Here is a 26,214-nt window from a genome sequence, read left to right on the forward strand (position 1 = left end):
TATCGCAGTCTTCGTCGATCATTGATGCACTCAAGGTGAGAGTTAGCAAACACACTGTGAGACACAACGCAGCTGCCAAACCCACAAAATGGCAGGAAAAGGAGATCAAATGAAATCCATTCTGTGTCTCATGTTCTCTCTTTATGTTGATATTGGTGAACCAGTGGAGATACATTATGTTGCTGCTAAAGTGTTTCACCCTTCTTTATAAATCAACAACTCTGGCAAACAGAATGGATTAGAGACCGGAGTCTCAAGGAGAGCAACTTTTGTTTTGATGTTATTCCTGCAACGCTGGGCAGTAAAGGGGGGGGGGGCTTTTCCGTGCATCACCGTCCAAGGCTGCTCCTGTATTGATTTTCCCGATGGATACAAGAGATGGGAGCACAGTCCTGATTTGAGTTTCATAGCTGAGGCCATGATGTGATATTCATTTAGAGCACTCAACAGGGCGTCCATTCAGGCCTCCTATTCAGGTTATTTAGCCCATTTATACGTAAAAGGAAAAGCCTGTTATTTCTAAACCGACGGCTGCGTTTTTATTTAGAACATTTTTGAGGCATCGGTCCAAAATCAGGAGCGAGCTACTTCCCTTGAATTAAACCTGTGTACCTGTTCAGCAGTCCGTTCTTTTGTATTACTTTATTATTATAACTTAAGTTCATTAACATTTAAGTATTGTAATGTGCTGTCATACCCAACGATCATCTCACTGAATGGACCACCTTAACCCTTTCACTACCACACTACAGAAGGTTAACCCTTTACTATCACACTACAGACGGCCGTCTGTAGTGTGATAGTAAAGGGTTAACCTTCTGTATTGTCTCAGTGAAAGGGTTAACCGTTTGGTAGTGTGGCAGTGAAAGGGTTAACAGCCCAACACATGCTTGTTTCAGTCTATAAACATTCATGTCATTACAAGAGAGCCAATTCTAATGTGTGAAACATCCTATTTTTTTTTATATGTTGGTACCTAGAAATATGTCAGCTAACACAAGTTATTATTTTATCCAATATTGTCCAATATTGAAGTAAAAATTAAACAATACACTGACATTTTAACAAACCTTTTCTAACTAAACCTTACCTAACCCTTACCTTTACATGACCTAACCCTTACCAGGGGCGTATCTAGACCAAGCACTGTACTGGGGCACAGGGGGGCACCCAGGGATATGCAGCGCGCACGCAATTATAATTATTTTGCCGATTTTGCCCGTTTTTGGGGCGAAGATCGGCAGATTTTGTAACTATTTAATTTTTTTTTACTTTATTTCGGTTTTAGGGTTAGGGTTAGGTTAGATGCATCCATCTGTATGGAGAATGGAAGGGGTTTGTCTGATGTTAAGGCCTTGAGAACATCACCCACTGCCTTTGGAGCAAGGACCAGAGCCTCTGCCTTTGTTCTTCCTAAAGTCATTTTCTTCACTATTTTGGAATCATGTCCAAACTTTTGATTGAGCTTGTTTTCATATTCATATTTCATATTTATTTCATATTTGACACAGACGGTAGGCTATATATAGCACATTTTGTTTGGTTTTCAGTTTTCAATCCATAATAAGTTAACAGAAAAAATAAGTACACAACCACATTATTTCAACCTAATAAAACTATGTTTATTGTCATTGTTTTAAGAACACAAGGTGACTTGGTAATACTCACATTATGAGTAAAAAGAATCCCACTGGTCACAATGGTAACCGTAATAATGTTTTTGTTATAAGGCTCTGAAAATGTTACTGAATGATGTATCAATGTATTTCCAGCTAAATTGAAATAATAAAGGGTCTCAATTAAATATGTGTAGTGTCACATGACTAGAACACAGCTCAGTCGTCGCAAGGTTTAACTGAGGCACACCCTCCTCCAAGGGAGAGAGAGAGAGAGAGAGGAGAGAGAGAGGAGAGGAGAGGAGAGGGAGAGGGAGAGAGAGAGAGAGAGAGAGAGAGAGAGAGAGAGAGAGAGAGAGAGAGAGAGAGAGAGAGAGAGAGAGAGAGAGAGAGGAGAGGAGAGAGAGAGAGGGAGAGGAGAGGAGAGAGAGAGGAGAGAGGAGAGAGAGAGGGAGAGAGAGAGAAAGACGTTCAAGTTAACATGCTGCAGCGCCATGTGTAGGAAAATAAACCGCTGCCTACCTGAGATCCTTGGCACTGTTTTGCTTTACTGAGCTCCGTTATCTGGGGGCTGTGTTGGTTGGTCCCTTTAAGCTGCACACCGGAGCATCTTTTAATCCAGCTGTTTGCTGTTCTCTGATATTTTCGGACATTTCGTTGATGCGTCGCTCGACACTTCGAGCTGACATGGGGATATCTTTTATCCTTGATTTGATTGTCTCTTTGTTTGGCAAGCCTTCAACATAAGTATACACAGCACGGTCCTTCTGACACACAAACCCGTAGTAGTCTGTCCACGAGGGCTGGAATGCCCGAATTTCCTTTGCTTTAACTTTCTTAGCTGTGCATCATGACAGAATGCAATGCAGCACTGTGTGATTTTACCTGTGAACTGCACAAGGCCAGCTGCCTGCTGACAGCTGAGCACCATGGGATGTACCATGTATTAGCTGTCATAGGGGTGTGCAAACCAGTCAACTTACAAAAAAGAGCCTGTTGGAGGATTTCAACAAGATAAATGCGAAATATTTCACTATAATATTTCAAAGCGAAGTAAAAAATAAATAAAAAAATATTATTATTATTTTTCTGGGGACATTGGATCACTGGGGTACAGCTGATCAACACTGGGGCACGTGCCCCAGTGATAGTGGTCTAAATACGCCGATGCCTGAAGCACTTCTAACGATAACCTGACCCTAACCATCAAAACCTCCTCCCATTGATGTTTTTGTGTCCCAAAACATCAAATTAGGACCTAACGTTATAAACATTTTAACATGAAGGAAGAGAAAGCATCATAATAGGTTCATCAACTTTGTACTTTATTCCAGAGCAGCCCTGCCTGATGCCTAGTAAACCTAATATCCCTGCCTGAACTAACTTAGTAGCAGTACATGCACATACAGAGATAAATAATTGTGTATACATGTGTAAAGTGTGATATAAATAGATGAACAAGCAATGTGTACAGTGTTATTGCACAATGCCATTACACAATGCTATCATACAGTGCTACATGGTGTTATAACAAAGGTAATGTAGGCAGCAGATACAGTATGTATCAATGTTACTTTGCTATCTGGGCAGGTTGACAGTCAGCCAAGCATCAAAGATCAATGGTGCAGATTGAAATCAAAGGGGATGGCAGCAAGTCATAACAATAGACTCACCCTGATGTCCAGTAAGTCATATAGACTCACCCTGATGTCCAGTAAGTCATATAGACCCACCCTGATGTCCAGTAAGTCATACAAACTCACCCTGATGTCCAGTAAGTCATACAGACTCACCCTGATGTCCAGTAAGTAAGTAAGGTTTTCAACATCGTCCCTGAGAAAATACTTTATCACAATGCTAGTGAGCTTATCCTCAGTGAAACAGCTTGTTTTCCTGCTTCATCAATCTAACCAACCCTATCAGTCTTTGGCTAAATGAGTGTGTTGAGCACCGGGGAGAGAAGAAGAAGAAGAAGAAAAACACTTCCCAATAAATATTCGTCATGATTTCATGATTTTTCACAGTAATTATCCCTGGCACCGAAGCGACAGTGAGCAGCAGTGATACTATGCATATCAATTTTAGGCAGTAATCACAATGAGCGTGGATGATGCAAGTCCTGATCATCATTTGTGAGAGAGTGTGTTGTCAAGCTAATGACGGTGAGGCCCTGATCACTTGAGCGAAGCGTTTTTTGATAAAGTCCCAGGCGAGAGTTGATTGGATCCCTTGGAAGACTGAGCACTAGTTCTGCGTTGCCGCAGTGTTCCTTATTGACGTCTCTACCGGCGGCTTGAAATCCATTACGTTGCAGACGGTTTTACCCTTGATTTCAAAAGATGGAGAGGTTATACTACTGCAGTCAATAGCTGCTATACCATTATTTTCAGGGACACATGTGGTCATCATCGCTGGCATGGACAATCACAGTGTCACATTTAGGGGACAAAAGTCGCCTTTCACACTTGGACTGCCCCAGGCCCAGGAAGTCTAAATTCGATTACTGTGATAGCATCGGCAAACACACACAGCGCACACACACACACAAAGTTCCACAAACCCCTCAGAAGTTGACAGAAATCAATTTCCCGCGTGGGACTTGTTCTAAGCAGGGCAGTAATCGCTGGTCAGATAAGGGCTTGGTTGCTTCAGATAAGACAGTCTATTGTGAGACACGTCTCAGACTGAGATTTGCAATATTTGCCTTTGGGGGTTGGGGAGAGACAGGTCGGTGAAAGGTGTGTGTGTGTGTGTGGTTGGGGGGGGGGGGGCAATCATGTAACAAGCACTTTCAATGTAAAATGTAAAAAACATCCCTAGCCCCACCCTTCTGAAAATCAATCCACTCACGTCTATGACGGTCCACTGCTCCACCACGATGGCGTCGTACGTGGTGGCACTGGCACCCGACTCCCCCTCCAGCGCCTCCTGGAAGATGAAGACGCTTTCCACTGACTTAGGCAGCAAATCTGCAGAGAGGGAGAGAGAGAGAGAGAGAGAGAGAGAGAGAGAGAGAGAGAGAGAGAGAGAGAGAGAGAGAGAGAGAGAGAGAGAGAGAGAGAGAGAGAGAGAGAGAGAGAGAGAGAGGGATATCTGGCTGTGAAAAGAGTATTTACAGGATGGAGGGTGTCTGTCTCGTTTCTCTCAGCCGTCCAAGCCCTCCAGGCCAGAGGAAACTTAATGACATAACTCAGCCAACCAGCACCCCGTACACACACACACACACACACACGCACACACGCATGCACGCACACACACACACAAGACATGCACACACACACACACACGCACGCACGCACGCACGCACGCACGCACGCACGCACACACACACACACACAAAGCATACACACTAGACATACATGCACACACACACACACACACACACACACACACACACACACACACACACACACACACACACACATACACACGCACACACACACACACATACGTGTTTACAGGTACTTCCGAGGACCTTGAGATATCAATAAGGTTGCGAGGACCCCCCTTTCCGCTGTGATTTGGACCCTGAAAAAAATATATTTACCAATAGATGGCGCTCAACTGCTGGAAACTGACTTCAAAATAATTTAACACACATGTTTGTTTTTTGTGTTATGTTATGTCATGGGACAGACTCGTGAGGACTAGTGGTGTAAGCCAATCAGATACAGACGTGGGGCGGGACATGAGAGTCCTCAGAGAAGCGTATAAATAAGAACACACACGTCTGTCCTCAGAAAAGCATATACACCGGAATACACACGTCTATATAAATACATATCGTTTCTGCATTCAGAAGGTGTTATAACATATCATTTCTGCCTCCAGAAGGTTTTATATGGTTTTATATGAAACATATAGGCCTAGTTTCTGTCTCCAGAAGGTTTTATAATAAACATATAGTTTCGGCATTCAGAAGGTAAATATATCATTTCTGCATTCAGAAGGTTTTATAAGAAACATAGTTTCTGCCTTCAGGTTTGATATGAAACATAATAACTCGACATTTTTCTTACCCTCTTCCCACTCTAAAGGGCTACCTGTCGAGAATTTATAGGCAGCTATGCTCATTACAGTCCACCTCCTTAACCCTCATGTTGTGTTAGGAATTGGCACCACTGACCGGTTAGCGGGTCAATGTTGACCCGGGGTCTAACTCAGTCCTGACCACTAAAAAGAAAGGAGTATCACTCAATATAGTTAATACTACATCCTAACTAACATTATATGCATTCATAACCATATAATCCCATTGTAATTTGATTGTATTACAATCACATCATGTCCCTTATTTTTTAGATGAAAATGAGGTTGTTCAATCATAATATACTAAATGTGAAACCCATAGATAATAATGTTTTCTGACTATAATAGAACAATATTAGAATATAACTACTGAAAAAAAGTTTAGTATATTTATTATTTTATTTATTTATATTTAGTATTTTTATGGTATAGTTTACCTTGCCCGGTCAAGAATGACCCTAACACCACAGTCGTACCTTTTTTTCTGCAGATACCTTCAGAATTTTCAAAATGGTGACAGTTTTGCTGCGCTTATATAATATGTATAATATGTGTTGTGGAGGATATCATAAAGCCTTGTTCTAATCAAATCAACTACATGATAGTTATTACATATTATAACCTTGAAACGAGCCTTGTTCTAATCAAATCAACTACATGATAGTTATTACATATTATAACCTTGAAACGGGTCGCTGGAGACCCTACCACCACATAAGGGTTAAACATTATTTCTCTTCGGAGTTGTGGGATATTTTCAATGTTTTAGCTAATTTTGATTTAAATGGTATAATTCCCATTTTAAAATGTTTTACCATGGTATGTTTGGTATCTTTTTTTTCAGCACAGCCTCACATATATGACCTGACAGTTTTCATACTGCATAATACTGTATATACTACTGTATACTGTACAACACAAAACACAAAATCGGATTGAGAAAATGTGTTCTTTTTACTATGAACCAATGCAAACATATTCAATCAAGCATATAAAACAGTGGAAATGCCCCCTCAGGTAGCATATTTACATAAACAAAAGAGAAAAGGGCAGAATTCAATTCAAAAACAAGTATTTTCTTCATACACAGGTAATAAACCCAGACGAAATGTAGATTCTCAACTGGAAAATCTCACCATCATGCTTTTTTAGAAATAGTCAGTAAAAAAGTAAGTAAAAGTAAAAAAAAAATATAGCATCATTATGGAATGTAACTAAAGTAATGTGCAATAAAAATACTATAATATAATAATAGTAAAAGTAAAGAGGAATATTCAATATACATATATACACTATATAGACTACTGTAGACTACTGTACATCATATACATATGTGTGTGTGTGCGACATTGTACTGTGCTGTACTGTGTGCTCAACTGTGCCACAATTCGAAACAGTTTGCCAATGACGAGACAGAGGGCTACATCACAGCGCTTGCATTTCCAGGGAGTCAGGGTCCTTTTCCCCCCTTTGTGACACTGCTGGCAGATCCTGCGGCCATGTGTGGCTTTCTGTCTGACGTCCTCTGTAGGTGCTGCGATGGCAACAGGGATATGGTCTACCTTCCTGTCAAGAGGAGCTAGTGTGATGTCCACGCCACACAACTCACGCGCTATCTCGCACATGAAGTCCTTGTGAGTCATGTGTGCCTCCTGTTTTGCCTTACTGATTTCACAGTGGAGGATGTAGGCGTTGGTGCTCGCGATGTCCACAAAGTGGAAGAACATGGTCCGGTACCAGTGGGAAGTTCTGCGGTGTGTGGAGTAGTACTGGCTCAGCTGGTCTGAAAGGTCAACTCCGCCCATGAATTTGTTGTAGTGAATCATGGTGTTGGGACAACGAAACATCTTGATCGTCCAGACCCCATGCACCTTCAAGATTCAAGAGATTCAAGAGTTTTATTCATCACATACATAACAGGCATACAGTGAAATGCGGGTGGCCATGCCCGCTTCGATTGTGCAATAATACAAAATAATAAAATAGACATAATAAACAGGTATAAAAATACATAAAGCATATACCTTTACTCTCCTCTGGACCATGTCTGTAGGTTGAAGGACCCCTGGGTGGACGGTGGAGCACGCAGACACCTAGACAGAATAGAATAGAAATTAATCATCCACAGGGAAATTTTACACTACAAATCGCTCACAGTAGAGGGTACATGGTGTGTACAGTATATGTTGTGTACAGTGTGTACATTATATGTTGTGTGTGTACAGTGTGTACAGTATATGTTGTGTACAGTATATGTTGTGTACAGTATATGTTTACAGTGTGTACAGTATATGTTGTGTACAGTATATGTTGTGTACAGTGTGTACAGTATATGTTGTGTACAGTATGTACAGTATATGTTGTGTACAGTGTGTACAGTATATGTTGTTGTGTATAGTATGTGTTGTGTACAGTATATGTTATGTACAGTATGTGTTGTGTACAGTGTGTGTTGTGTACAGTGTGTACAGTATATGTTGTGTACAGTATGTGTTGTGTACAGTGTGTGTACAGTATGGTGTGTACAGTGTGTGTTGTGTACAGTGTGTACAGTATATGGTGTGTACAGTATGTGTTGTGTACAGTGTGTACAGTATATGTTGTGTACAGTATATGTTGTGTACAGTATGTACATTATATGGTGTGTACAGTGTGTACAGTATATGGTGTGTACAGTGTACAGTATATGGTGTGTACAGTACATGTTGTGTACAGTGTGTACAGTATATGTTGTGTACAGTATATGGTGTGTACAGTGTGTACAGTATATGGTGTGTACAGTGTGTACAGTATATGTTGTGTACAGTGTGTACAGTATATGTTGTGTACAGTATATGGTGTGTACAGTATGTACAGTATATGGTGTGTACAGTATATGTTGTGTACAGTGTGTACAGTATATGTTGTGTACAGTATATGGTGTGTACAGTGTGTACAGTATATGGTGTGTACAGTGTGTACAGTATATGGTGTGTACAGTGTGTACAGTATATGTTGTGTACAGTATATGTTGTGTACAGTATATGTTGTGTACAGTGTACAGTATGTGTTACAGTGTACAGTATATGTTGTGTACAGTGTACAGTATATGGTGTGTACAGTATATGGTGTGTACAGTGTGTACAGTATATGGTGTGTACAGTGTACATTATATGGTGTGTACAGTATATGGTGTGTACAGTGTATTGTGTGTACAGTATATGTTGTGTACAGTATATGTTGTGTACATTGTGTACAGTATATGTTGTGTACAGTGTGTACAGTATATGTTGTGTACAGTATATGGTGTGTACAGTATGTACAGTATATGGTGTGTACAGTATATGTTGTGTACAGTGTGTACAGTATATGTTGTGTACAGTATATGGTGTGTACAGTGTGTACAGTATATGGTGTGTACAGTGTGTACAGTATATGGTGTGTACAGTGTGTACAGTATATGTTGTGTACAGTATATGTTGTGTACAGTGTACAGTATGTGTTGTGTACAGTATATGGTGTGTACAGTATATGGGGTGTACAGTGTACAGTATATGGTGTGTACAGTGTACAGTATATGTTGTGTACAGTGTACAGTATATGTTGTGTACAGTATATGGTGTGTACAGTGTGTACAGTATATGGTGTGTACAGTGTACATTATATGGTGTGTACAGTATATGGTGTGTACAGTGTATTGTGTGTACAGTATATGTTGTGTACAGTATATGTTGTGTACATTGTGTACAGTATATGTTGTGTACAGTGTGTACAGTATATGGTGTGTACAGTGTACCATATATGGTGTGTACAGTATATGCATGGTGTGTACAGTGTACAGTATATGGTGTGTACAGTATATGGTGTGTACAGTATGTGTTGTGTACAGTGTGTACAGTATATGTTGTGTACAGTGTGTACAGTATATGTTGTGTACAGTGTGTGCAGTATATGGTGTGTACAGTGTGTACAGTATATGTTGTGTACAGTGTGTACAGTATATGGTGTGTACAGTATATGTTGTGTACAGTATATGTTGTGTACAGTATATGGTGTGTACAGTGTGTACAGTATATGTTGTGTACAGTATGTAGAGTATATGTTGTGTACAGTGTGTACAGTATATGTTGTGTACAGTGTGTACAGTATATGGTGTGTACAGTATATGGTGTGTACAGTGTACAGTATATGGTGTGTACAGTATATGGTGTGTACAGTATATGGTGTGTACAGTATGTAGAGTATATGTTGTGCACAGTGTGTACAGTATATGTTGTGTACAGTATGTACAGTATATGGTGTGTACAGTGTGTACAGTATATGGTGTGTACAGTGTGTACAGTATATGGTGTGTACAGTGTGTAGAGTATATGGTGTGTACAGTATATGGTGTGTACAGTGCACAGTATATGGTGTGTACAGTATATGGTGTGTACAGTGTACAGTATATGGTGTGTACAGTGTGTACAGTATATGTTGTGTACAGTATATGTTGTGTACAGTATATGTTGTGTACAGTGTACAGTATGTGTTGTGTACAGTATATGGTGTGTACAGTATATGGTGTGTACAGTATATGGTGTGTACAGTGTACAGTATATGGTGTGTACAGTGTACAGTATATGGTGTGTACAGTATATGGTGTGTACAGTATATGGTGTGTACAGTGTGTACAGTATATGGTGTGTACAGTGTACATTATATGGTGTGTACAGTATATGGTGTGTACAGTGTGTACAGTATATGGTGTGTACAGTGTACAGTATATGGTGTGTACAGTATATTGTGTGTACAGTATATGTTGTGTACAGTATATGTTGTGTACATTGTGTACAGTATATGTTGTGTACAGTGTGTACAGTATATGGTGTGTACAGTGTACCATATATGGTGTGTACAGTATATGCATGGTGTGTACAGTGTACAGTATATGGTGTGTACAGTATATGGTGTGTACAGTATGTGTTGTGTACAGTGTGTACAGTATATGTTGTGTACAGTGTGTACAGTATATGTTGTGTACAGTGTGTGCAGTATATGGTGTGTACAGTGTGTACAGTATATGTTGTGTACAGTGTGTACAGTATATGGTGTGTACAGTATATGTTGTGTACAGTATATGTTGTGTACAGTGTGTACAGTATATGTTGTGTACAGTATATGGTGGGTACAGTATATGGTGGGTACAGTGTACAGTATATGATGTGTACAGTGTACAGTATATGGTGTGTACAGTATATGGTGTGTACAGTGTACAGTATATGGTGTGTACAGTGTACAGTATATAGTGTGTACAGTGTATGGTGTGTACAGTATATGGTGTGTACAGTATATGGCGTGTACAGTATATGGTGTGTACAGTATATGGTGTGTACAGTGTACAGTATATGGTGTGTACAGTGTACAGTATATGGTGTGTACAGTATATGGTGTGTACAGTGTACAGTATATGGTGTGTACAGTATATGGTGTATACAGTGTGTACAGTATATGGTGTGTACAGTGTATGGTGTGTACAGTATATGGTGGGTACAGTATATGGTGGGTACAGTGTACAGTATATGATGTGTACAGTGTACAGTATATGGTGTGTACAGTATATGGTGTGTACAGTGTGTACAGTATATGTTGTGTACAGTATGTAGAGTATATGTTGTGTACAGTGTGTACAGTATATGTTGTGTACAGTGTGTACAGTATATGGTGTGTACAGTATATGGTGTGTACAGTGTACAGTATATGGTGTGTACAGTATATGGTGTGTACAGTGTGTACAGTATATGGTGTGTACAGTATGTAGAGTATATGTTGTGTACAGTGTGTACAGTATATGTTGTGTACAGTATATGGTGTGTACAGTGTGTACAGTATATGGTGTGTACAGTATATGGTGTGTACAGTGTGTAGAGTATATGGTGTGTACAGTATATGGTGTACAGTGTACAGTATATGGTGTGTACAGTGTACAGTATATGGTGTGTACAGTATATGGTGTGTACAGTGTGTACAGTATATGGTGTGTACAGTGTGTACAGTATATGTTGTGTACAGTATATGGTGTGTACAGTGTGTACAGTATATGGTGTGTACAGTGTGTACAGTATATGTTGTGTACAGTATGTAGAGTATATGGTGTGTACAGTGTGTACAGTATATGTTGTGTACAGTTGTGTATAGGTATTATGACATCATCCCGATAACGGTGATAGCTCCGATAATATAATATATTTTTTGGTAAAAAAAATTAGAGATGTTCCGATACCATTTTTTCCTTTCCGATCCGATTCCGATACCTAAGCTTTGGGTATCGGCCGATACCGATACTTATCCGATACCAGTGCATACATAAAAAAAAAAAAAACGATATTATATAATTTTTTTTATAAATATAATATATATTTTTTTTTTTAACAAATACTGTTTTATATATACTGTTTTTTAGTCATAACTAGAAAGTAATGGTATTTATTCAACAACAGGTGATTGTATAGATTTGTATTAGTATCATTAATCAATGAGTATGGGGCTTCAGCACTGCAGATATACCCTACTCCAATGATCCACACGGACATTATACGTTGCTGCACTCGCTACCCACTGGCTCTGCAGATATACCCTACTCAGTCTGTCTACAAGGCTCCGTTCAGTAGCAGTCGGATCTGTTGTGATTTTTGCACAATAAATATTCAACATTCTCTTTTGAGACTCCGCCTCAGACTCTTATCATTTGGCACTAAAAGCTAAACATTGTCGCCGATATGGCTGTCCGCAACATGTCATTAATTGTGTACGCAACGTGCAATTGTGCAATGACGACGTTACCGTTAGCTAGCATGAACTACCGGTATATGGGAAGACCATAGAAGACTGTAACGTTACTGGTGACATTGTGATTTAACTTGGAATACTCCTTTGCCAACTTGCTGTACTTTGCTTGCAGGTCTGCAGCCATTATTGCTGGATTATATGAATAGCCCCAACTTTAGCCAAGGTAATGTTAAAGCTAGCTTTCGGTTAGCTGTTCAATGCTAATATTAATAACACCAGCCACCAAGCGAACCCATGAGCTCCCCGTCAACACCGCTCTGTCGGGACGATGACATTTAAGAAAGTATCTGCTGTTAAAATGACAAATGGCATTGACACTTTAATCGATTAAGCACACGTTTGTTTTAAAATGCTTACTCAACAGACCACAGTGTTGTTGATAAATTACGTCATATGGTATCGGAGCGCAGCATTAGAGGGTACTCGCCGATACCGATACCAGCATTTTAGCCAGTATCGGCGGCTTTTCCGATACTGGTATCGGTATCGGAACAACTCTAAAAAAAATGCGGTGCGGGTGAATTGGGATGAAGGGCGTTTGTTTTTACTGTAGGCTCCTCCCGTTTTGCCAGTACTGTGGTACGACTGATAGCGTGTGGTTTAGGAAGAGGGCGTTTTACACAAATCCAGCACTCCCATTCTTGGCTGTGACGTAGCCACGTAAGTTTCAGAAGCAGCGCGGATGTAAACAAAGATGGCGTCAGTAGTGTGGGAATAGTTTTAGAGGAAAAAAGTTCACTTGCTATTTGTAACAAATGCAATGCAGAAGTTCCATGAGGAGGGAAACGGGCAACAACTTATAATACATCCAACCTAACAAGTCACCTGCAACATCACCACCGCTACGATGGTGTGTTAAAAGCCTACGACGACACGCAAATCTAGCCCCTTTCATGACTGTGATGCAACCCTTGGTTGAATACGCAGTCACTTATTGCTCTGTAGTAGCCAGGTTAATTTGCACCACCAAGCACTGCTTAAAAGCTAGCGGCTTGAGCCCTTGGGTCATTTCTGTCAAACTTCTTTAATTTAGCAAACGCCTCGTCAATAGGTACAATCGCTGCGGGTTCCTTTGTAGCTGGCTTTGGATTCACAGCAGCTTTACGGTGGTGATGTTGCAGGTGACTTGTTAGGTTGGATGTATTATAAGTTATTGACGGATTGTGAATTTTCTGATTCAAATTATATTTATTTGGAAAAACTGTTGTCTTGGCTTTTTTTTGTTCATAACGCTCATGTCATGATAAATCTGGTTAGGTCAAAACTACAGGAATATACATTTAAAAAAAATATTATAATACAATAAATATCGGTTATCGGTATCGGCCTTGAGGAGCAGAAAGTTATCGGTATCGGGGTCAAAAAATCAATATCGTGCACCCCTAATGTAAACAAATGCACATATGGATTGTTTGCTGTAACGTTTCTGAATGAATTGAAGCATTAATAAATAAGCAGATAATTAAATTAGATGTCCATAACATTTGTGTTTTTAATTAGCATAGCCTAAATAAATATGAATTCAAGATGTTAAATACTGAATTAACAACACATTTATTAACAGGCTGAAAGTTAAAACGAATAAAAAAAAATATTAGCCTATTTAATAGGCTAAACACTGCATAAAATATAGGCCAAGCGGTGGTAAAAGGCAACTTTTTCTTTTAGGCTATAGCCTTTTAAAACAGGCTAAACTTCGTTTTGGCTTCTTGAGTTCACATTTCTTTGGTTTGCAGTGGTGCATCTGCCGGCCAATGTTCCGAGACATATTACATTTTATTTGTTAGGCTATTTGAATACACCAGCCCTAAATGGTAGATTCAAATAGCCTAACAATTATACAAATATATAAATATGTCTCAGAACATTGGCGGGGACACTGGACAGCCAGCTGAAGCGCGCCGTGGGCCATACATCCCAAACGTTGTAATCCTGCGTCTTGACCACGTTTCGGGCATTGGAGTATGACATGAATATTTTCTTTCGGAATATGCCACATCTGGAACATATTCTCGAATGCTGTTGCCATGCCAGCACTGCAGCAGTATGGGCAGGGATTAAAGCAAAAAACAAAATCACCTGACTGAACTTTTTTTCAGGCCAAGTCAGTGACCAGGGCATCCCGGCCTTGCGACGTCACCCTGATCAGACAGTTCTGGAAGGTAGAGAATAAAATGGACAATAGTTGTTAATATTATTGTCAGCGATGATGAACAGGAAGTTTCAAGTTCAAGTTTCTTTATTAGTTGTCATACAAGAATACAGAATACTTTTATATGAAATGCTTTCCCTATTGTTAACATGTAGGAACAATTAGATCTGAAATTAGTTTAAAAACGGTTGCACTGTGGGGAAAATTTAAAAGTACAGTAGATTACAGTAGATTTCATTATCTGTTCTTATGCATGCATTTGAAAGATAATATATGTATATATTATATATATGTCCCACACAACCCCACCCAACCTCCTCCTATGCACAGTTTTTAACGTCAAATGTATATACTCCCTTTTCTGGACTCTTTTTGTATCACAAACAGTACTGTATTTGCAAATCTGGTATGTCATAAATGTATAGATGTAGCAGGACTGTCTATCTGTATGTCATATATGTCCTGATGAATTGAAAATGGGGGACCCTGATGTAAACAAGATGAAAGTCTTTCTCTGGTCTGCATCCCCTTAACAATTGTGTGTATTGAGCTGTACTGTATTACATCAATCAATCAAAACAAACACATTGCTGTGACTTGTTTTTAACATGGAAATTAGCTTACAGTCTTCTCCAGAAAAAGACAAGAAGATAGATACCAGTTTCCTCTCTGTGCGTTCAGTAGAAAGCTATCTGGCTGCACGTTAGCCTTAGCTTAGCACAATGAATGGAAGCGGACATGACCGGTTAGCCTAGGCATTGTCCAACTAACACCGCTCCCGAAGGCTAACTGGTCATGTTCGCTTCCATTCATTGTGCTAAGCTAAGGCTAACATGCAGCCAGATAGCTTTCTACTGAACGCACAGAGAGGAAACTGGTATCTATCTTCTTGTCTCTCTCTGGAGAAGACGATAATAAGCTAATATCCCAAAATGTTGGCGTGTTCTTTTAACTTGGCTAGTAAATCTGCAGTCTGCGAAACACGTTGCTAGTAACTTAAATGTGTTATATTAGCCTGGTAGCTACAGGCTAACGTCACGGTGACAATCCTTTTAGCAAACACATGAAACACTAGTGTTAATCTACTATAAACTAAACTGAAATTACACCGTTTATATCCAAATGACACAAGCTGTATGCAAGATAAGACTTACATTTCAAATTGGAGCGTGGGTTTATCATCAGATTAATAGAACATCTTCCTCGAACATGCCGCCGACTGTGAAAGGGTTAATTCGGATTTTAGAGGAGTCGAGACACACAAAACGCCACAAACTACCCCTCCCCCACACTGCAACTAATGATAATGTTTTCAACCTGTGGGGGAGGGGTGCATGCAGCAGTAGGCTACACAATTTTGAGCTGAGCTGAGTCTTTGAGAGTGGCAGTAGATTGATTGATTGATTGAAAATTTTATTAAGGTGATACTTGGATAGATATCACTTAAACGTTCCCAGCTTGTTATGTACATATAAACTAAGAAAAAATATATTACAAGTTTTCTGAATTTGATGTTTATATATGCAAATGAGGCACTTCCCACATTAAATATGCACATATCATCCAATCCAATCCACTTTATTTATAAAGCACATTTAAAAACAACAAAGTTGACCAAAGTGCTGTACAAGTCCACAACATAAGATAAAACATAAAACATAAAACATTTTAATAAAAGCACACAATAAAAACAGTACAATGTGTCACATAAAAAGGCAGGTCTCTCAAAAACTGTTTAAAACACCGAAAGCCAGAGCAAATAGATGTGTCTTGAAGCGTGATTTGAACACCTGCAGAGTGGGGGCCTGCCTAACATGCAGTGGCAGCTCATTCCAGAGCGTTGGGGCTGCCACAGCAAAAGTACGGCCCCCCCATAGCTTCAGCCTGGACTTTGGAACGGCCTAGAGGAGCTGGTCAGAGGACCTGAGGGACCTTGGAGGAACATAAGGTTCCAGCAGGTCCGAGAGGTACCCCGGTGCCAAGCTGTCCAAACATGTTCCTCTGTCTCCTCCGTGTATAAACATGTTAGCTACAGCCAAAGGTCACACTTGTCTCCCAGTCACACAAGTCTCCAAGTCACACAAGTCTCCCAGTCACACAAGTCTCCCAGTCACACAAGTCTCCAAGTCACACAAGTCACACAAGTCTCCCAGTCACACAAGTCTCCCGAGTCTCCCAGTCACACAAGTCTCCCAGTCACACAAGTCTCCAAGTCATACAAGTCACACGAGTCTCCCAGTCACACAAGTCTCCAAGTCACACAAGTCTCCAAGTCATACAAGTCACACGAGTCTCCCAGTCACACAAGTCTCCAAGTCACACGAGTCTCCAAGTCACACAAGTCTCCAAGTCACACAAATCTCCCAGTCACACAAGTCTCCCAGTCATACAAGTCTCCCAGTCACACAAGTCTCCAGAGTCTCCCAGTCACACAAGTATCCAAGTCACACAAGTCTCCCAGTCACACAAGTCTCCAAGTCACACAAGTCACACAAGTCTCCCAGTCACACAAGTCTCCAAGTCACACAAGTCACACAAGTCACACGAGTCTCCCAGTCACACAAGTCTCCCAGTCACACAAGTCTCCCAGTCACACAAGTCTCCAAGTCACACAAATCGCCCAGTCACACAAGTCTCCCAGTCACACAAGTCTCCCAGTCACACAAGTCTCCCGAGTCTCCCAGTCACACAAGTCTCCAATTCACACAAGTCTCCCAGTCACACAAGTCTCCCAGTCACACAAGTCTCCAAGTCACACAAGTGTCCAAGTCACACAAGTCTCCCAGTCACACAAGTCTCTCAGTCACACAAGTCTCCAAGTCACACAAGTCACACAAGTCTCCCAGTCACACAAGTCTCCAAGTCACACAAGTCACACGAGTCTCCCAGTCACACAAGTCTCCCAGTCACACAAGTCTCCCAGTCACACAAGTCTCCAAGTCACACAAATCTTCCAGTCACACAAGTCTCCCAGTCACACAAGTCGCCCAGTCACACAAGTCTCCCGAGTCTCCCAGTCACACAAGTCTCCAAGTCACACAAGTCTCCCAGTCACACAAGTCTCCAAGTCACACAAGTCACATGAGTCTCCCAGTCACACAAGTCTCCAAGTCACACAAGTCTCCCAGTCACACAAGTCTCCAAGTCATACAAGTCACACGAGTCTCCCAGTCACACAAGTCTCCAAGTCACACGAGTCTCCCAGTCACAAGTATCCTAGTCACACGAGTCTCCCAGTCACACAAGTCTCCCGAGTCTCCCAGTCACACAAGTCTCCAAGTCACATGAGTCTCTCAGTCACACAAGTGTCCAAGTCACACAAGTCTCCCAGTCACACAAGTCTCCCAGTCACACAAGTCTCCAAGTCACACAAGTCACACAAGTCTCCCAGTCACACAAGTCTCCAAGTCACACAAGTCACACGAGTCTCCCAGTCACACGAGTCTCCCAGTCACACAAGTCTCCCAGTCACACAAGTCTCCAAGTCACACAAGTCTCCCAGTCACACAAGTCGCTATAGTCTACATTACAGCGCTAGCCAGGGCTAACTCATGTTGTTAGTGGTAGCCTGTAGGAGCTATATAGTCTACATTACAGCGCTAGCCAGGGCTAACTCATGTTGTTAGTGGTAGCCTGTAGGAGCTATAGTCTACATTACAGAGCTAGCCAGGGCTAACTCATGTTGTTAGTGGTAGCCTGTAGGAGCTATGGTCTACATTACAGCGCTAGCCAGGGTTAACTCATGTTGTTAGTGGTAGCCTGTAGGAGCTATAGTCTACATTACAGCGCTAGCCAGGGTTAACTCATGTTGTTAGTGGTAGCCTGTAGGAGCTATAGTCTACATGGCGGCGCTAGCCAGGGCTAACTCATGTTGTTAGTGGTAGCCTGTAGGAGCTATAGTCTACATTACATGCTAGCCAGGGCTAACTCATGTTGTTAGTGGTAGCCAGTAGGAGCTCTATAGTCTACATGGCGGCGCTAGCCAGGGCTAACTCATGTTGTTAGTGGTAGCCTGTAGGAGCTCTATAGTATACATTACAGCGCTAGCCAGGGCTAACTCATGTTGTTAGTGGTAGCCTGTAGGAGCTATATAGAGTCTACATTACAGCACTAGCCAGGGCTAACTCATGTTGTTAGTGTTAGCCTGTAGGAGCTATATAGTCTACATTACGGCGCTAGCCAGGGCTAACTCATGTTGTTAGTGTTAGCCTGTAGGAGCTATATAGTCTACATTACAGCACTAGCCAGGGCTAACTCATGTTGTTAGTGGTAGCCTGTAGGACCTATAGAGTCTACTGCACCACAACATCGACAAAGCAACGGTGTTGCAAACACTCTGCCTTTATGCTTCTGCAACATCGACGCACAGCCTAATGTAACATTGTACCCGGTATGTAGCTAGGTTCCCTAGATAGATGACACTTCCCTTCTCAACCAACCCATTGATAACAAGCAGAAGTTGCTGTAGCATGTAGAGGCCTTTAGGCCTTCCCTGCTTTAAAACCTGGTGCGGGCATTTACCTTACCCAGTACCCAGTTTCCTGATGAATTGAAAATGGGGGACCCTGATGTAAACAAGACGAAAGTCTTTCTCTGGTCTGCATCCCCTTAACAATTGTGTGTATTGAGCTGTACTGTATTGTACCCATTCTGCAATCTGTTAATAAAGTTTTCAATCAATCAATCAATCAATCAATCAATCAATCAATCAATCAATCAATCAATCAATCAATCAATCAATCAATCAATCAAACCTGTAAGGCCTCCCCCCCCAGACTGTCATCCAGCATACAGCCCAGGTACTTCACTGCTGTTCTTGCTGCTATAACCTCAGACCCTAATTCTACCTTGAGTTCAGGAGCCTTTTTTAAGTGAAGTGAGAGCCTATTGTCAGACAGCCAATTCCTAACCTTAGAGAGTTCCTCTCCTAGTATTCTTTGGAGTTTGATTGATTGATTGATTGATTGAAAACTTTATTAACAGATTGCAGAATGGGTACAGTACAGTACAGCTCAATACATACAATTGTTAAGGGGATACAGACCAGAGAAAGACTTTCGTCTTGTTTACATCAGGGTCCCCCATTTTCAATTCATCGTAACATATATGACATACATGACATACAGATAGACAGTACTGCTACATCTATATAAGATAAGATAAGATAAGATAAGATATTCCTTTATTGATCCCCTTGGGGAAATTCAGGCATCATAGCAGCATGGGGGGGAGGGGGGGGGGGGGTGGGGGTGGGGGGGGGGTACAGGTAGTAATATATTTATGACATACCAGATTTTCAAATACAGTACTGTTTGTGATACAAAAAGAGTCCAGAAAAAAAAGTATATACATTTGACGTAGAAACTGTACATTGGATTGGGTAGGTGGGGGGGGGGGGGGGGGGGGGACTGTACATTGGAGGTGGTTGGTGGGTGGGGGGTGAGTGGGGGGAGGTTGGGTAGGAGGGGTGGGTGGGGGACACTGTACAACTGTACAAACAAAACTGTACATTGGAATATTGACAAGACCATACTTGGTAATTTACTGTATACATTGGAGGGGTTGTGTTAGGACATTTACAGGGGCCAGTTTCGAATTGCAGTCTCCCTGTGTACTGAGTGTACTGAGATCCTTATGGGAGCAAAGCTGAATCATCTGCAAATAAGAATAAATTACAAGAACATGCTTCTCTCATATAATTTATGTACAATAAAAATAGCAATGGTCCTAAAACATGTTATGTTTTGATGAATTGAAAATGGGGGACCCTGATGTAAACAAGACGAAAGTCTTTCTCTGGTCTGCATCCCCTTAACAATTGTGTGTATTGAGCTGTACTGTATTGTACCCATTCTGCAATCTGTTAATAAAATGTTCAATCAATCAACCAAACTCCCCCCTCCCCCATGCTGCTATGATGCCTGAATTTCCTCAAGGGGATCAATAAAGGAATATCTTATCTTATAATTATCTAAATTAATAACAAACTGTTAATTGTGACTATTGTAAACAAGACAAAGTCTTTCTCTGGTCTGCATCCCCTTAACAATTGTGTGTATTGAGCTGTACTGTATTGTACCCATTCTGCAATCTGTTAATAAAATTTTCAATCAATCAACCAAACTCCCCCCTCCCCATGCTGCTATGATGCCTGAATTTCCTCAAGGGGATCAATAAAGGAATATCTTATCTTATAATTATCTAAATGAATAACAAACTGTTAATTATGACTATTGTAAACAAGACAAATGTCTTTCTCTGGTCTGCATCCCATTAACAATTGTGTGTATTGAGCCGTACTGTATTGTACCCATTCTGCAATCTGTTAATAAAGTTTTCATTAATTCATTCTCCTTTTGGATTGCCCAGCTGCTGCTAGCCTGCTAGCTAGCGTTTTAGCTTGCTAGCCTGCTAGCTAGCATTCATTCTCCTTTACGATTTTGATTATGATGTTCAGCCAAACATTACTTTGCATAATCTATGCAATAGTGTCATTGCATAAAATAGCAGTGCTATAGGCGCCCTCGTTGTATAATAGTATAATTATTATATGCTAGTACTGTACTACACTACCCAGAATGCACGTTAGGTCATGAGCAGCCAATAAAAAAATCCCCTCTCAGACCACGTGAGGTCACTTTTAGCTTGCTAGCCTGCTAGCTAGCGTTTTAGCTCATAGTCATAGATATCTATAGCCTGCTAGCTAGCGTTCATTCTCCTTTACGATTTTGATTATGATGTTCAGCCAAACATTACTTTGCATAATCTATGCAATAGTGTCATTGCATAAGATAGCAGTGCTATAGGCGCCCTCGTTGTATAATAGTAGAATTATTATATGATAGTATTGTACTACACTACCCAGAATGCACGTTAGGTCATGAGCAGCCAATAAAAAAATCCCCTCTCAGACCACGTGAGGTCACGTAGCTAGCAGATGAGTGACAGGTCACGAGCAGCCAATCAAAACAATCCCCTCTCAGACCAACCAATCAAAAATAGTCTCCAAAGGTCCTCACACACATCTGCGCCAAACGCATATTTCCCCCTGCAGTACTCGAGTGTGTCCTGTAGGAATGCTGTAGAGTCGGGTGAAATCAACAATTATACCAGTGTGAGGACCTAGTCTAAAAAATGTATATTAGGGACTTAAAGATCATTTTAAAGTCATCTAAAGTATATTATTTCTGGGGACCAGGAAAAAGTCCTCGCAAGTGGATTTGACCTCACAATGAAGGTTGGCGGAGCATAGTATGTCCTCGCAAGTACCTATAGACACGCCCACACACACACACACACACACACACACACACACACACACACACACACACACACACACAGAGACACAGGTGACACAAACCACACAGACACCAAACCAGTTTACCAACTATTGGCAGGGGAGGACCAGACCCACTTGTGTATTGGAGATAGGATTTAAACAACTTGTTGAGAACAGTAGAGGACTCAGTCTAGTCGAGGCTGGGTCAAGGATGGACGTTTTGTTGCTGTGCTGTGGAAACATATGCTTGTATGCTGAATAAAACACATTTTCACCAACTGGTCCATTGCCTCTGAAAACAGCCTCCAGTCTGAATTATTCTTGGAACCAGCACTCTCACTCACAAAATCTACTTCAACAGAAAAAGGGATTGTTCACAATTAGGGGTAGTCGTCCAGTCCAGGGTCAGTACCCAAGGGGGTATCTCAGCCAGTCCAGGGTCCAGTACACAAAGAACACCTACTCGCCTGTACCTCTCCTAATACTTCCTCTCACCGTCACAACTCCGAATATACAATCTCTCTCTCTCAATACCACAACTCCTACTCCGCTCAACTTACTCCTCTCTAACCTAGTGTTAATGTAGTCATAGGACTGGGTGTGTGCACGTGAGAAGTGGGTGGACTAATGATGCGCAGGTGTGTTCTATCAGTACTAATCAGCTACCTAATTGCCTCTACTCCGTTCCGTGACGGACATATCTCCCATCCTTCACATATCCAAAGGAGGGGGGAGGAGATCTGTCACAATATATATTATAAAATATATTATTACATTTAGATTAGATTAGATTAAATATTCAAATGTCAACAGCAATATACAATGGAGGTGGTTAAACTGGGTACAAAATAACAAACTGGGTACAAAATAACAAATTTGTACTACTTGTGTAGTGTAGTGCTAATCAGATGTATGTACAGAGTTGTATTATATGAATAGAGACAGTATGACTACTACTGTCCAGCAGCGTAACTAGTAAGAGTAGGATGCCTACCAACTGTTCGCCTGTTTTATTGCAACACTACTATCACCGACATCTAAGAAGGGAGATCCCCCCCTTGAACGGCCCTTCTAAGGTGTCTCTCCTCCACATTGCCTGTGGTGCATTTTTTCCTATTGCCAGGTTTTAGTGAGTTTTTCCTTACCTTCGCGTGGGGTATGTCTGGGAGTGTTGCATTTATTTAATTTGCATTTATTTTAAATTTGTTGGACCTTATGGTGTTCTTGTTTTGTTCTTGACTTATTGTGATGTTTCTTCTTGACTTGTTTAAAGAAGACGTGTCCGGCCCATGGGGACATTAACGTGTGTTGTCGGGCCTTACAAATAAATTTTATTTGATTTGATTTGGATATGTACAGATATCGATATAGTAAGGGACTATGTGCAGGTAAGTACAGACAGAGATAGGTATATATATGCGATGAGAATACATTTATATGGTATATACAGCATTATAGTACATGCTATCATACAGAGCTAAGGGTTATGTGCAGGTGTACAAGCAAGTTTATGAGGGGTTATATACGTATATATAATATATAAAAATATATTACTTAGGGCTATAACAAAACGTAAATTATGTATCTTTTTTCCTGTGGTCGATTAGTACTTATTTTTTGTTTTCTGATGAGACCTTAGTAGTAGTCAACTAATGTCAACTAACTAAATACATTGCTCTTGACTTTTTGTTTATAATTTTTTATAATTCTTATTATGATTGTTCTGTTTGACGGAGCTAGATACTGTGATTTGTTTGGAGGAATATGGAGAATACATGTTCAAAAATAAACTTTTTCATTCATTCATTCATTCATTCATGCATTCATTCATAGTAGTAGTAGTTACATTCAGTCATCACACACAATACAATATGCACGATCATTCAACAGTCTTTGCTTTTGGCAGTGACTGAAAAGGTACAGGCTGAAGCAGAATGCTTATACACGCCTGTCCTATATTCTTAACAAATGAAGACTCTAAAACAGAAAACAAATATAGAAACAAATAACAAAATGAGAGTTATTCACATTTGTAACCTTCAGAAATAGCTATACAAACTTTTTGTGTGTGTGAATTACTCAGTCTTGTGTGTATGTAAAAAGAAAACATTTATATCAGCATTGTTCCACAAGTTAACCCCAACAATAGAAATAATAAATCCTTTGAATCCCTTTTTTAGCTTTTTGAACAGTAGATTAATATAAGCGGTACAGACTTCCTCAGCGGTATCTTCTGTATGGCAGAGTGCGTGTGTGTGTGTGCGTGCATTCTGTCCTGTGTGTTGCATTCACGCCTGCATTCCTCCCTGTGTGTGTGTGTGTGTGTGTGTGTGTGTGTGTGTGTGTGTGTGTGTGCGTGCGTGCGTGCGTGTGTGTGTGTGTGTGTGTGTGTGTGTGTGTGTGTGTGTGTGTGTGTGTGTGTGTGTGTGTGTGTGTCACATAATGTTGTCGGCTGGCACTTTAGAATCTGTACACTCATCCGATGGGGCTTGGCGAGCATACAGAATAATTAGGTTGTGTTGTAGGCCAAAAAAAATAACATAAAACAATAAGCTTCCCATACCCCCCCCCCCCTCTCTCTCTCTCTCTCTCTCTCTCTCTCTCTCTCTCTCTCTCTCTCTCTCTCTCTCTCTCTCTCTCTCTCTGTGGCAGGGACCCTCCCATTGGAGACAAACTGCAGCCACCACCGACCAAACAAAATGTTCTTTTCCTTGTTTCGTTGTCTCTCTCTTTCTCTCCCTCGCTCTCTCCCTCTCTCTCCCCCTCTCTTTCTCTCTCCCTCCCCCTCCCTCCCTCTCTCTCCCTCCCCCCCTCTCTCCCTCTCCCTCTCCCTCCCTCCCTCCCTCCCTTCCTCCCTCCCTCCCTCCCCCCTCTCTCTCTCTCTCCCTCTCTCTCCCTCGCTTCCCTTAGATGCAGTTAAAGTTCCCCGGGGAACATTACTCTAGCTGCTGTGTGAAATAGCCTCGGAGATGAATGCCTTTTCTACATTACCAGGTGGCAGCAGGGAGGCGGTAGATACAGTGAAGAGATCCTCCAGTCTCCACCAGCACACAGAGAGCCGCTCTCATCCCGGCTCTCATCCCAGCTCTCATCCCAGCCACCAAGCACACAGAGAGCCGCTCTCATCCCAGCCACCAAACACACAGAGAGCCGCTCTCATCCCGGCTCTCATCCCAGCTCTCATCCCAGCCACCAAGCACACAGAGAGCCGCTCTCATCCCGCTCTCATCCCAGCTCTCATCCCAGCCAGCGAACACACGGAGTGATGCTCTCATCCCGCTCTCATCCCAGCCACCAAGCACACGGAGAGATGCTCTCATCCCGCTCTCATCCCAGCCACCAAGCACACGGAGAGATGCTCTCATCCCGCTCTCATCCCGCTCTCATCCCGCTCTCATCCCAGCCACCAAACACACAGAGAGATGCTCTCATCCCAGCCACCAAGCACACAGAGAGATGCTCTCATCCCAGCCACCAAACACACAGAGAGATGCTCTCATCCCAGCCACCAAACACACAGAGAGATGCTCTCATCCCAGCCACCAAACACACAGAGAGATGCTCTCATCCCAGCCACCAAACACACAGAGAGATGCTCTCATCCCAGCCACCAAACACACAGAGAGATGCTCTCATCCCAGCCACCAAACACACAGAGAGATGCTCTCATCCCAGCCACCAAACACACAGAGAGATGCTCTCATCCCAGCTCTCATCCCGCTCTCATCCCAGCCACCAAACACACAGAGAGATGCTCTCATCCCAGCTCTCATCCCAGCTCTCATCCCAGCCACCAAGCACACAGAGAGATGCTCTCATCCCAGCTCTCATCCCAGCTCTCATCCCAGCTCTCATCCCAGCCACCGAACACACGGAGAGATGCAATGGTCTTTGGAAAGACCAGCTGAGGTCAGAGGAGTTTGATAGTATTTACTGAGGATGGCCAGATAATGTTGATATTTAAACTTAAAAAATAATAATACATAATTAATGCCTACATGATCATGCATTCCATGCAACATTAAAAAATCATTGTGGGAACAGTTTGGAAGAGGGAGGTAGGGAGGGGTTTTAGTTTGTGTGGTGTGATAACAATTTTGAAATTGAGAAGTTTAGACTTTAGGCTACGTTTAGACGAGCGTTTTGTGAACAGAAACCGCAAAAGTCATCTTGCGGTTTCACTTTTAATTTTACGTTTAGACAAGCGTTTTGGGGTGGAATTCTCCGTGCAGACGACGCTGTAACGACGGAGCCCCGCTGTCACACGATTGGCGCATATGTCACATGACGTGCTGTGAAGACCCGCCCTACTCTGCCTCTGATTCGCAGAC

General features: G+C 41.6%; 1 protein-coding gene across 1 annotated transcript in view; it reads right to left on the reverse strand.

Moving 5' to 3' along the window:
- Positions 1-26,214, reverse strand: part of rftn1b (raftlin, lipid raft linker 1b) — a 329,875-nt gene that overhangs the window by 40,434 nt on the left and 263,227 nt on the right. The window contains exon 7 of the mRNA XM_084335672.1: positions 4,467-4,585. Coding sequence (XP_084191798.1) covers positions 4,467-4,585 — 119 coding nt within the window. The remainder of the gene's footprint in view (positions 1-4,466; positions 4,586-26,214) is intronic.

The sequence above is a fragment of the Notolepis coatsorum genome (assembly GCF_963971535.1).
Source record: "Notolepis coatsorum genome assembly, chromosome: 19".
Taxonomy (NCBI): domain Eukaryota; kingdom Metazoa; phylum Chordata; class Actinopteri; order Aulopiformes; family Paralepididae; genus Notolepis; species Notolepis coatsorum.